This window comes from Diplotaxodon limnothrissa, linkage group LG4, assembly GCF_057381915.1.
Source record: "Diplotaxodon limnothrissa isolate DT_005_m linkage group LG4, D_limnothrissa_male_GT1.1, whole genome shotgun sequence".
Taxonomy (NCBI): domain Eukaryota; kingdom Metazoa; phylum Chordata; class Actinopteri; order Cichliformes; family Cichlidae; genus Diplotaxodon; species Diplotaxodon limnothrissa.
In genome coordinates, this window is record NC_140599.1 from 15,062,486 (window position 1) to 15,075,697 (window position 13,212).

A 13,212-nucleotide genomic window follows, 5' to 3' on the forward strand; every position below is an offset into this window, starting at 1 on the left:
AAATGACTCACAAAATATGTTTTCGCCTGTCATTCATTTCAACTGCCTGTAAGTTTTCTTTGCGTTTGGTTTAAGGAAAAGGACATACAGCAAGCAAAATTGGACTAAGACAGACGGGCTAGTGGCTCTTGTGGTCCTCCATAGAGGGGGACTAAACGGTGAATTATTGAGATAAGAAGGAAGGAATATCGATATTTATAACAAATAAATTAATACATAAAGTTATTTAAATGAAACGGATTTGTTTGGAAACTGAGTAAACACACTGCATCTTAAAAACACATTAATTGGTGGTTTTGCTTTTAAAATACTTTGTATTTACTGTGTTCGTGTGTGATTGCCTGGCATACGTTTTATTGGCTAATCTAAGCTCTCTTATAAAATGATAATTTTTCATTTCTTAATTTTTTTTTAAATTATTTTTTATGAAGACGGAACTTCTCCTTACACGGAACAAAAGCACGCTGGCTGTTCCCACGGACCATTTTATGCTCGGACCAAGAGCGCGTCGGAAGCTCTGCACCTTGCTTGCGGAGGTCAAGTAGCGGCAGTTCTCTTCTGGGGAGTTTTCAGGTATTTAATGTAGATATTTAATGATTTTAAACACTTTCGATAGTAGCTCACTGCTATGGGTAACAAATGTTTGGAACGACTTATAACTGGTGTTATTTAGCACGGAGCCGGGAACACCGGCTAACAGGATGCTCTCCATTTGATTGCATTTTTATTTAGTTACTCTAACAGGTCAAAGACATAATTCAAGATCAGCTATGACATGATTTATTTTTATTTTTCAGGATAATCGCTGACCCGTGTCTATCGTAGCTGTGAGGAAGACACCGCAGTTATGGTGAAGAAAAAGAGACTTCGCCTCATCGCGGAGATGGCTCGGAAGATTCGGGCGTACAGAGAGCTCAAGTCCCGGCCCCGGGAGTCCCAGAAGTACGCCTTGGACTACGAGACAATGAAACGGCCCTTCACGGGGAAGATGCTGCCGGTGTTAGCATGGCAGGACGTCCGCAGGGAGAGCCGCCTCTTCTCCTTGCTGGCCGGGATGAGGCTGTTCGGAGTGGGCCGACTCTTCACCCGCAAATCCTGGCTGGAGGACCACTCCGAGCCCAGCTACTGGCAGATCACCAAGGTCAAGGTGGACTACACATCCGAGGTGAGAGCATGGAGCCTGCACACTGTTATGCTAGATAAAAGGGAGATTCCTGTTACTAAAGGAATGGAAACTATTCCTTGTGTTTTGTAGAACATGGATCACGGCAAAGCGTGGGGCATCCTCACTTATAAAGGTAAGATTAGTTTTATCTATTAATAATAATAATAATATCACTGTTTATGGTCATTGTAGCCTGTGTTGTCTTATTTGTTTTTACTGTAACAGCCATTTTTAATCAGTATTTTATGAATACCCGTGTTGCCTGAAATGTGTGATTTGGTAAATATTCTTCAAACAAACTATCGTTTGCAGGGAAAAAGGAGAGCGAGGTCAAAGAGATGGACAAGGTGATGTACCATGACTGGCGCCTGATTCCCAAACACATGGAGCAGCAGTTTAAGGACTTTGAGCCTCTGCCCGAGCCGCCCGTCCGATACGTCGCCTACCCTCCCCTGCTCCGCGCAATGCTGCTGGCACAACAGAAGAAAGCAGGAGGCAGCAGAGCGGCAGAGGAGCCCGTCCTGCCTTTAAAGAGGGATGTTCTACTTAACAAAGACTATTTCCACACGCAGGAACAAGAGCGACAGAGGAAAGAGGGGACTGCGGTGTAATGGCCTCACTTGAATGTTTACCGATCCTGGATATTTTTGGACTAGATCATTGTTGACAAATGCTTCTCAATATCTGGCTGAATCTTCCACTCAGAATACTTCTCTGTGGGTCTGATGCAGGCCCTTGTGCGTGTGTGTGTTATTGTTGTATGCTGAATATTAAATTTGAGATGAAATGTAGCCCCTTTTAAGTTATTTCTGTTGTTTCTATGTGCAGGTAATTACAGCTGCATCACATCACAGTCCACTGCAAACTTGTAACTTTGACTTGGATATATTCTGGTTAAGATCTGAGAACTTAAAAAAAAAAAGCCCAGCTGCTTTATCAGAGTATAAAAGTAAACAGTAGCCTTTAGTCATTTTCTTGTATAATAATACAATTAAAATGACTGAAGGGGACATGTGCATGATGTTGCAGTTCATACAGTGTTTTTCAACATTTGACCCCAAAGCTGCATGTGCTACCAAGCTAACCTACATAGTCACTTCGCAAATTATGTTAAACATGGAGTCACTGGTAGTTTTTAGTATACTGCTGCCATTCTGCTGGTTTATTGCATTTCCTATGATTTGTGTTTTAAGAAGGCAAACCTTTGCCAGGATATTAAAAGTACATTTTAATGAAAAGGATCTTAATCCAGTGTAGAGTGTCGTACCACTGGTCAGATTCAGACATAAATAATAAATGAAGGCATCTGTTCATCAACTATCTCAACAACTATTCATCTGATCTGCTTAAAACTGTGCATATCTATTGCTGGGGACCAAAGTGAGAACAATGTGGAGATTGGGGTCAGTACAGCTCCTGGGTGTGAAAAGTCACATCAGTGTCTTACATGAGTATAATGGCCAGCTGGCGGCACACTCCTCTAGTTAGAAAAACAATTTCAACAAAGAAAGTTGAAATGCTGAGATACCTAATTTAAAATTTCAAGATAATCTGAAAATTTGAATCATAATTGTGCAACACAATTTTTCCATAAGCTACCCATCTGTCATCACACCTGTTTGCAAAACACCTTAAAGAGCCGTAAAAATGCACAGCTTAAAAAAATAGGTGATATTAAGGTGGTGTCCATCTTCCATATACAGTCTGTGTTTCTCCCCGTTATTGGGTAAATAGGTGAAGCCTGTCAATCAGGCAGCAAGCTGACCCCCACCCCAGCCTGTTGCCTCACCATGGGCAACTCCATCAATGTGTGTTGCTGTTCTGTTTAATTACATTTTATATACAAATGAGGACAGAAATATTAGTCCCCCTATTAAATTTCATTTACAAAAAGAAAGAAAAAAGTATCTCCCAAATAATGTTAAACTATACAAATTTTTTAACACAGATTTTCTAAACATCACAGTCTTATTTTGGATGCTTATATTATTCTATTTTGCACACAGAAACAAAATTATTTTGCAAAAAGGCCAAAAAAGGTAATTTTTTTTAAATTAAAATGATAACAACACACCATTATGAATTACTGCTCCATACATAATTCATTTCTTTTTACATATCTCAAACATATTATTCATAACCCTGTTATCATCATATTTTCACTTCAGAATATTGCAAAAAAAAATAAATTATAGGTTAGCTTTCCCCAAATGTTTCTTCCTTTATCTTTGCCCATGGATCGTTTGTGCGTCTGCATTTATGTTGGAATGAATGTCTGACTGTGTGGTCGATTATGTGTCTCTTTGTTTGAACATGTATATTTATCATGTGGTTTTTAAAACTGTGAAGCACTCTGTAACTTTGTGTTTTTAATAGTGTTGTACAAACAAAGTTAACATTTCCAGTTTAAGAACAACAGACGTCGTTCACAGAAAATAACATTATAGGAAAGCACAACCTTTGCATACACAGATACTGACAAAGTGCTTGTTTCTACTTCAATGCAGAACAACTGAATTTCGTGTGAAGCGCAAACTGGCAAACACAAAATTAACGTGGACTACTGCACATATGGTGTAGTAAAGCGATGGCTTTGATGTCTTTTTGTTTCGTGCTAATACTGTGGACTATCACTCTTCAGAAATTAATGTAAGATGCAGTGATGTGTAGTAAAAAACATTAACCACACCATAATCATTCAACAACTATCTTATTGTACAATTTGGCCATTTACAACACCTGTGACATAAACAGACAGAAGATTTTGTGCTGTCAGGACATCTTGTAGTTGTAGCTTGTAGACATCAGCTGGGTGATGCAGCCTGATGGAAACGTTTTCCACATGCCTGACAAGAAACAGGATGATGAGATATAAACAAATATTTTGATTTTCCACCTCACTCTGTACTGCATTTATTTGCATGTTGCTGTAGAGCTTTAGCTGGGGATGCTATACATGAACCCCTTAGGGATTTTTTCATATAGATTATGTCAGCTCAAAATGTATATGCTAATACTGAATTTAGTTCCATTTGACACATTTTTATGTTTATGTTAATGTCAGCATGTATCTGTTGTGTTTGGCACCACATATAAAACACCAGGACACAACCACAAAGTAATGAACACATAATTTACCTGCACAAGCATAAATGCTAAGAATGACGTCAGCTGCTTGTTTAGGTTAAACTCTACAAAGATCCACAGCAGAAGTCTAAACCAGTCATGATGCTGCTGGTTCAGTATTAACATGAATGAAAGAATCAATTTGTGGAATCACCACTTTAAATGTCAGAAATAATTTATATTTGTGATTTGATTTTTGAATTAATTTACTTATTTTCCTTTTTTAAACAAGGGTAAAAAAAAAGGTTTTCTGAATCTGAAAATGTTTTATTCATTCATTCATTCATTCTTCTTCTTATTGCCCATTAAATTATCTAATAATGAATTGTTATATTAATTTCTATATAAATAATGTAAATGAATGTACTAATATGCATTTTATTGCACAATTAAAGATTAAATCCCTAAATGCTTTGATGTTCTTGATGTGCCTGACTATCCTTGTCCTCCACACTTTTTACACTCAAACTCTTATCGCATTCACAAAGTTACAATAAAGAAGTCATTTGATGTAAAACCAACATTTAACAACTCAAAACTCACCTTTTAAAATTGCTTTTGGTTAATTTTTGCCTGTTTTATGACTTGTTATCCTATGTGCAGCACTTGTGATTCTCTGTCTAGAAAGGTGCTATATAAATAAAATTTTACTTACTTACTTATTTGTATTTATTCTACATCTCACTCTGGCAAAATTGATAGTATGGATAACAACTTTGGCACTGGTATCATCAGGGCTGGGAGCAGAACATGTGAACTGCCTGTCAGTTTATAAAGGAATGTAGCTACAGTTATAAAAGCGCACAAATATTTGTCTTAGACTGCAAATGCCAAACAGGAGAGACTCTCTGTGCATGATCAATGAACTTGTCACACACAAGAACAGCTCATGGTGAGCACACAATACCCTCAAACACATTACCATTCTGTTTGTTTGGCAAGGGCTGTGGCCCTTTTCAAGCAGGGCCATGCTTTCAAACCAGCTGCACAAACTGATGATGTATTTCGTTTTTAACAGACAGGAGGGATACTTCCCATAGTCTGACCCGTGCATGCCCATCTGTTCAGTGTCATCCTGGACTGCTGCAGCAACACTAAACTACTTTGAACTGATTAATTACATTGAGCTTGCACTGCAATGCCTTATTAGATTTTTGCTACCAAACTGCATGAATTACTGCAACTTATATTTAGAGTATATCAGTAGAATTCAGCTAACAGTATACTATGAAGGGATACTTTTTAACAGTGGAAAGCAAAAATCACATCATTTCGTTGTCATTAAAAGTATTCAGATTAAGCACAGCGATGTTGCAGTCATGATATGCTGCTCTCCCCTCCATAAGCTACCTTCATTGGTTGAAAGTATCGGCACTTGGTATCAGATGGAGCAAATTTTGGGAGCGGCATACCATTGGTCGTTTGCGCCACATGATTTGCAGTTTCAGCCGCTCCTCGTGAGCCCGCGTTTAAGCTACGTGCACGCGCATCCTTCTTTCCTCCTCTTTATCGTACCCGACATTGATCCCCGTCCGCTGACGACAATGATCTGCTTATTTCTGTCCATATTTGCTCAGATCTTTCAGTCAGGTTGGTAATAAACGTGCTTGTATCTGCTCCTCTGTCACTCACGGGCCTCCAGTCTGACTTTCACAGGATCATTTTCTCCCAGGAAACCCTCCGGACAGATGCCTCGGCTAGCTGCAGGCAGCGGCACAGTTAACCGGTACAGCAGTGGTGTTGTGTTGCCTTTACTAACTTTAGTTTGACAGAAGAAACTCGGACTGACTAGTGGTTAGTTTTTCTGTGACCGTGGGTGATACTGCAGTGTGGCCAGCTTGTTAACTAATCTATGCTGAGAGCCGCGTGGTCCATGTGTCCTCCTCAGCGTGAGAAAAGTTGATTCATCATCCTATTAATAGCGCGTGTGTGCGCTGATTGGCTGCTGCAGGAAGAGCTTTGCAATGGGGCCGAGAAAGAGGGGACAGCCAGACCGGTCCGAGCTCGAGGATTTGGTGGCTAAACACGCGAGAATCGAAGAATTTTGTGAGGAACACCCAGAAAGTTGTAAGCGCGAGGTTTGTGGCACGAGCAGCTGAGCGTTAGGGGCGTTAGGTTTGATCCTCCACAGGCCTCCACGGTGTGGGAAATGTAGTGTGGATGAGTGACGAAACGTCTCTCCCACTGACAACGCTACGCGCAGATGAACAGAATCAACCTTTTGGCATTTACTTATCTGGATGATTGAGCATGCATCAAGACGTAGTGTGGTTAAAACAGCAAATGCACCTAGTGCTTTCAGACGTGTGCACTTTTGCTTGCGAAGTTTTAAAAGGGGCTTTCTGTGCTTATTTTCAACTCTGTATTTCTATTGTTGGGCTCTGCACGATTAACAGTTCCAAATATTCATTGTAGACGTTTTACTGATCTGGGTGTAGCCATTCAGTTCATCCCTGTGGAAACAAGAGGTTTAAACCAGGGGTGCCAAACATAAGGCTCCAGGGACCAGAATCACCCGGCAATAAATAAACATAAATTTGGGGCTCTTAACTGTATTTAAGACCTCCCCCACAAACCCCCCCAGAAATATTTCTGGTTTTTTGTTTCCACAGTAAAATAAGTGGTAGCACTTTATAATAATGTCCCACTATTAAGCATTAGTAAAGTTTAATTCATCATTTATATCTTTACTCCTCTTTAGCATGTGTTTTATAAATACAGATGTTTATTCAGCTGTTACTGTTTCACCTTGTATTACTATCACTGCTAACAATAATCATAATCATGGTCATAATAATAAAATGTCTGTATTTAAAAATTGCATACTGAGGAGGAGTAATGCTTTGTAAATGATGAGTTCAGCACTTGCTAATACCTTAATAATGCCAATCTGTGTAACATCATTATATAGTGCTACCAAATAAATGCACAAAATACTGTATTTACTGTGAATTAACAAAAAGTTTCCTCCTTATATTTACAGGACAGTTCGGCCAACAAGCTATGAGAACCTTTTCCGTAATTTTACACATTAACTTCTTCCAGTTTAAGCCCAAAGAGTTGTGCTGACAGCTTTCTTTCATTAACTACAACAGTGAGAAAACTGGGCTGTACTGTTGCCATCACACTTCCTTTTCTTATATTGAGAGATCTCTGGGACAAATGTGGCCCACGCTGATGTCATTCTTTGATATTTTGACCGGCTTTGATGTGAGCAGCCAACACTGTAACGGTACATATGTGACATAAAATAAGGAAATGCACAACAGGCCCCCTTTAATGTGTCTATGCGCAGAGTGCAGTGGCTACAAGCAGAATAATTGTAATTGTATTGCTCATTTAAGCTCAAGTGTAAGCAAGTTTTATTCAACTCTAGGCTGGACTGGGGTGAATGAACGCACCTTCGTTGCCGTAAAACCAGATGGCGTGCAGCGGAGACTGGTGGGCGAAATCGTGCGTCGTTTTGAGAAGAAAGGCTTCAAACTGGTGGGGCTGAAACTTGTGCAGGTATGCCTGGAGCAGCTGCGTGTTTCCAAAATATTTTGATCTGTGACCCATGAACCACGGTATTATCCATTAATCTGTCGTGTGTGTGTGTTTGTATACCAGGCCTCAGAGGAGCTTCTTAGGGAACACTACTGGGACCTGAGGAGCAGGCCCTTCTTCGGTGGACTCGTAACCTACATGAGCTCGGGACCAGTTGTTGCGATGGTGAGACTCCTCGACGTGATGCGCACATTGTTCCACGCTGAGGTTTTCGCAGTAGCTTGTGGGGTCACTCAGATTACAGATGTGCTGTAGTGTACCTCTCTGTGCTCCTCCAGGTGTGGCAGGGCTTGGATGTGGTCAAGACTGCACGGAAGATGTTGGGAGAGACCAACCCTGCAGACTCGCTGCCTGGAACCATCCGGGGAGATTTGAGTGTGGAGGTGGGCAGGTGAGCGATTTCACTCTACTTAAAGGAGAATTAGATTTTTATGCCATGCATTTTTATTTATTTCAATTCAAGCTGAATGTCTCAATTGATTTGTATCATTGTGATGGTACACAGAGGCAAAAACTGTCACTGACAGTTTGCTGATATTAATTGCAGAGTTCAAATGATTAGTTAATCAATATACATGGTAATTATTGAAATTTTAAGCTTTCATGCTTTTTTTGGAGCTAACAATCTTAGAAACATGTTCTGCATGGCCTCTAGTAAGTCTGTGAGGAACCTTTGAGTCTTTTTTGATCAAGATAGGTGCTGCCATTCACATTTTAAACATGCTGTCTCAGAGTGATATTCAAAAACTACTTGTTACAGCTAGACTGTTGTAATTTCTTACCATCAGGATGTCCTAAAAGCTCCCTGAAAAGCCTGCAGTTGATCCCGAATGTGGCATTGAGAGCACTGGCAGAGACTAGAAAGCCTCTATATAGCCTTTCATTTTACATGAGTCCTTAATTACACCTTCCTCTGTCTCTTTCTCCCTCTGTTGTTGGGACTGCTGTCCCTCCTCCTGCACTTCTGCACTGCTGGTGCTAGCAACAACAGCCTCCTGTGACTGCGAGAGCTTGTTATTAGTTGTTGCTGGTACTACTGTTGACTGTGCAGCTGCAGCAGCTGCCCCGACAGCTAACATGTCAAAGGACCTTATTATCCTAAGGGTGCCAGTAGAGCTGGGCGATATAAGATTTTTTCATATCACGATATGTTTTTTTCATTTCAGGCGATAACGATATCTATCACGATATAAGCCAAATAACTATATTTGTAAGATTTAAATGTGCCGTTGCTCACAAGTAAAATGTGAAATAATCAGCAGCTTGTTTTTATTTAAATATTTATTTCCCATAATAAGTTCAACAGGGTAGATGTACTTAAGGAACATGAGACTTTTTCAGATAAATAAAGGCAAATATTGCAAACTACACAAAAGGCAGCCGCTAAAGCGTTTAAGTTTCAAAATAGAACAAACGAAACAGACTAAATTGTCAATTCCACTTAGAAACAAAATATTAATTCTAAAAATAAATCTTAGTTTGTTTTACAGAAGAACAGACAAAACTGACTAACTTTTGTCAATATCAAATAAACTGAGAACTAAAAGGAAATTCTCAATCTCTCCTTTTCTAGTCCACACGTAAATGCAAAAACTGAGTTTTCAAAAATATCCACCCTGGCCGGAGTTTTTAAAAATCTTCGTTTTCAGTGACCAAAAACGCCGTTTACGTGTGGACGAAAGGTGCAAACGCATAGAAAAATCTGTGTTTTCAAAAATACCCGGGTACGTGTGGACGTAGCCTGAGCATGCACCAGTTTATTGTATTTCCAGACTTGCTTTCGGCACAATTTACAGTGCACGCTACTCTGTTTTTTGTCAGACTTGAAATAGCCGAAATACCTTCACACTACGGAACTTCTATGGCTCTTCCGTTCGACAATCTCTCCGGCATTGGAACCATCATCTGTTTTCTCTTTGGTCACGCTCGGTTGATTTTTCTAGTCGGCACACTCATTTCCTCCATTACCCGGGCGGTACGGTGGCTGGCTGCTTCCCAAACAAATACACATGTGCGGCTTGGCACTTGTGCTGTACGTAACAAGTCACGTGACGTGACGCTGCGGCTGTGATTGGTTCGGCTCTGCGCTACTTAATTTGGATTGGCTGTTCTTTTTTTTTTTTTTTTAAGAGGACAAGAGCGGCGAGGTCTATCGCAATAGTTTAATTTTTCTATCGAGAAAAAGTTATATCGCGATACATATCGTTATCGTTCTATCGCCCAGCTCTAGGTGCCAGTATACCTTCCTCATTGGTGGCTTGCTTACTGACACAACATCATCACACGGTCACTTCTATTCATGCTCAGAAAGATAGTCGCCACTCAGACAATGCCGACGCATAAGCGCTGATATAACATCAGGCTTTAAGCCTTCCTTTTTGTTAAAATTATAGTTCACGCTGGATCAGGTGACCCTGAATCCTCCCTTGTTATAGGCTCAGACTTCTGCAGGACTTCCCATAATGCACTGAGAACTTCTTCTCCACTCACCTCTTTTCACTACTGCATGTCCAGTGTTGGGAAGGTTACTTTTAAAATGTATTCCATTACAGAATACAGAACACATGCCCCAAAATGTATTCTGTAACGTATTCCGTTACGTTACTCAATGACAGTAACGTATTCTGAATACTTTGGATTACTTAATATATTATCATGCTTTTTACAACAACGTGAATGTACTATTGCTGTGTGATTTATTACTATTACTGAAGGTCCGCGACTCCGAACTGTAGTAAAGGGACCTCTGACTAATACGGCGGGGTCCCTGTCGGCTCGTAGCCGAAAAATAGCTTTACTTTGTTGTGTGGGTCAACTTTTCTGGCGAGAGACAGAGACAGGCGTTGAAAGACTGCTCCAACGGAACTTATTGTTTTCGGAGGAAAACACGAACACTGTGTAGAGTCGAGTCTTAATAGCTTACTTACAACTGGGCTCGTCAGGCACTCTTCTTGGCTGAAGTGGTTATTATTATATTTACATGCTTCCAGCTCCCGTTTTTCCTCGATGACAACTCGTACCTTTCCACTCCCCTTTTTCTCCCTCCTCGCACTCACAGACCCATAATGTGTATGGCAGTCCATTCTCCCTGCAGCACGGACTACACTGCCCATGATGCTACATTCTTTAGAGCTATGTGTGACAAAGTGGAGAAGCAGTTGTAATTCTCTCCATTTGTCCCAGATGTGTTTACCTTTTTTTTTTGCACATTGTACACGTTATTCTGTTTCTATGTATTTGCTATGATTTGCTATTTGTCAAGTAACATTGCTTCACTCACTATCCCGGGTTTGTTTGTGTAAGCGTTTTGTTGCCGGCAAATCAAACATTCTGCAAATTAAGACAAATACTAAGTTATGTTTCTTTATACTTTATTATGTTACAGATTAAGTCATTTGTTCATACTTACTCTGTTTGTCTTTTCAGTCATCATGAGTGTCAGGTGTGGGGAAACGCCCGCTTGGCATTTCCTCATTTTAAAGTCCTGATCATGTCACACATGACATCATCAGGTCAAACCATGTGGAGGGGTTTCTTTTTCCAGAGAGATGCTTCCTTTTGTTTGTGTTAATGTTTAAAGGGATTTGTTGAATGTTTTTCCTTTTGTTAATACTGCCATTTAGTTGTGTAAATGTGCATATTAGAAGTGTGTAGAGGTTTTGTGTTTTTAGATAACCTGAGTAGAGTTTTAGATCCCTCAGTTGAGTGAGTGGTACTGGCTGGGCAATTGGAGGGAAATTGAGGGCCCTATTTAAAGCCAGTCTCTACCAGATGCAGGAGAGAGGAGAGGTGAGCTGTGTCACCAGAGCCATGGTATGTTGAGTTTTGTTAAATGAATTGATTTGGGGAAAGTTTTGTTAAGTTATACATTAAATTAAGTTCACTGCAAATAAATTGCTCACCTTGGAAACCCAAAATGTCTGCATAGTCTGCTTCCCTACCACCTTCCTTGACGTTCGAGTGTGACTACTTCACACTATGCTTGTAGCATTCTGCCTGTTAGCTTAGCACAACAACAACAACAACAACGAAAAGGCGCTCTCTCACCCAGGAAACACACAGTCGCAGAGAGAGAGAGAGCATCACCCTGTAACCATGGCAACCGTAACCCTGCCGCCTGGAACAACAGAACGTAGCTGTCAAACAAAACCCAAACAGTCCTGACCCGCGACAAAATGAAACAGGAAAGTACCGCAGTGTAATCCATTTATTTCAACAAAGTAACTGTATTCTGAATACCACATTTTTAAACGGTAACTGTAACGGAATACAGTTACTCATATTTTGTATTTTAAATACGTAACGGCGGTACATGTATTCCGTTACTCCCCAACACTGTGCATGTCATAGTTTTGTCGTCCCTCTCACAAAGCTCCTGTTTTGTCCTTGTTTCCCTGTGCGCTCCGTTTCCCTTTTCTCTCGTTTTCATAAGGGAACATGTGATTGTTGGGCCTTTGCTTTGCAAAATAAAATGACCTGTTGTTGTCAATTGGTCCTATATAAATAAAGCTGAATTGAATTACTGTAAACATCTTAAATCAGACTTTTTGAGATGTCATCAACTTCAAAAAGTCTTTATTTGGAAAAATAAAGTCAATGATGAGGACAAACAGGTGAATTGTCCCTCAGACCCCTGCTTATTATTAATGAATGACTCAGTTTGTGTTTGGGGCAGATGGTATTTCGAGTCTCAGTGTTCTTTAAATGTTTGTTGGCAGAAACGTGATCCACGGCAGCGACTCTGTGGAGAGCGCGCAGAAGGAAATCTCTCTGTGGTTTCGTCAGAGCGAGCTTCACCGCTGGGAGAGCAGCAGCAGCCGCTGGCTCTACAACTGACTTTCTGCACGAACACTGTCCGATCGTAAACGTTTTTTTGTTTTTATCATATAAGGTGGATCACGTCATACCTCAGATGAACTGTTTGGCTTTAGTAGTTTGTAGATACTTGAAAGCTCATCTCTGCCGTCCTGTATTTCATCTTTTTCATACATTATTTTATATCTTAAGGGAGGTGAGACGACACTACCAAGCAAAATGCACTAAGTGAGCAATAACCTGGCTTCTGCTTTCTTTCCAGCTTTTGCTTGTTTTTTCAGTCCACAATATTAAAAAGTAAAACTCAGAACGAGTTTGAGAGGCACTGATGTAAGCAGTTCATGTATGGTACAAACATGTAATGTTTATATGAAGCGTGTCCCATAGATGAATGTTTTTTTATATTTTATTTTGGCACTTCTAACTAAACGGGAGCAGTTTACCAACACATTGTCTTTGCCTTGCACACATGTTCAGCTTCTTGTACTTTCCAAGTACAAAGATCATGTAAAAGTACTTGAATGTAAACTTTCCAGCTCCCCAAATGCATATAGCCTGTT

At 40.2% G+C, this 13,212-nt stretch overlaps 2 protein-coding genes across 3 annotated transcripts; both read left to right on the forward strand.

The window, feature by feature from the left end:
- The first annotated feature begins 505 nt into the window (after positions 1–505).
- mrps34 (mitochondrial ribosomal protein S34) lies at positions 506–1,940 on the forward strand. The gene is made up of 4 exons (XM_085352279.1): positions 506–573; positions 798–1,165; positions 1,256–1,298; positions 1,478–1,940. The coding sequence occupies exons 2-4, from the start codon at positions 848–850 to the stop codon at positions 1,774–1,776; spliced, it is 660 nt and encodes a 219-aa protein (XP_085208405.1). The 5' UTR covers positions 506–573; positions 798–847; the 3' UTR covers positions 1,777–1,940.
- Positions 1,941–6,255: 4,315 nt separating this feature from the next.
- On the forward strand, positions 6,256–12,932 carry nme3 (NME/NM23 nucleoside diphosphate kinase 3). 2 transcript variants are annotated; one of them, XM_085352283.1, is made up of 5 exons: positions 6,256–6,358; positions 7,668–7,798; positions 7,901–8,002; positions 8,116–8,220; positions 12,556–12,932. In XM_085352283.1, exons 1-5 carry the CDS (start codon positions 6,256–6,258, stop codon positions 12,700–12,702), a joined length of 588 nt encoding a protein of 195 aa, XP_085208409.1. In that variant the 3' UTR covers positions 12,703–12,932. The 2 variants fall into 2 exon arrangements, with proteins under 2 accessions (XP_085208409.1, XP_085208410.1); XM_085352284.1 differs by having other exon boundaries at positions 6,256–6,337; positions 8,116–8,228.
- Positions 12,933–13,212: the final 280 nt, after the last annotated feature.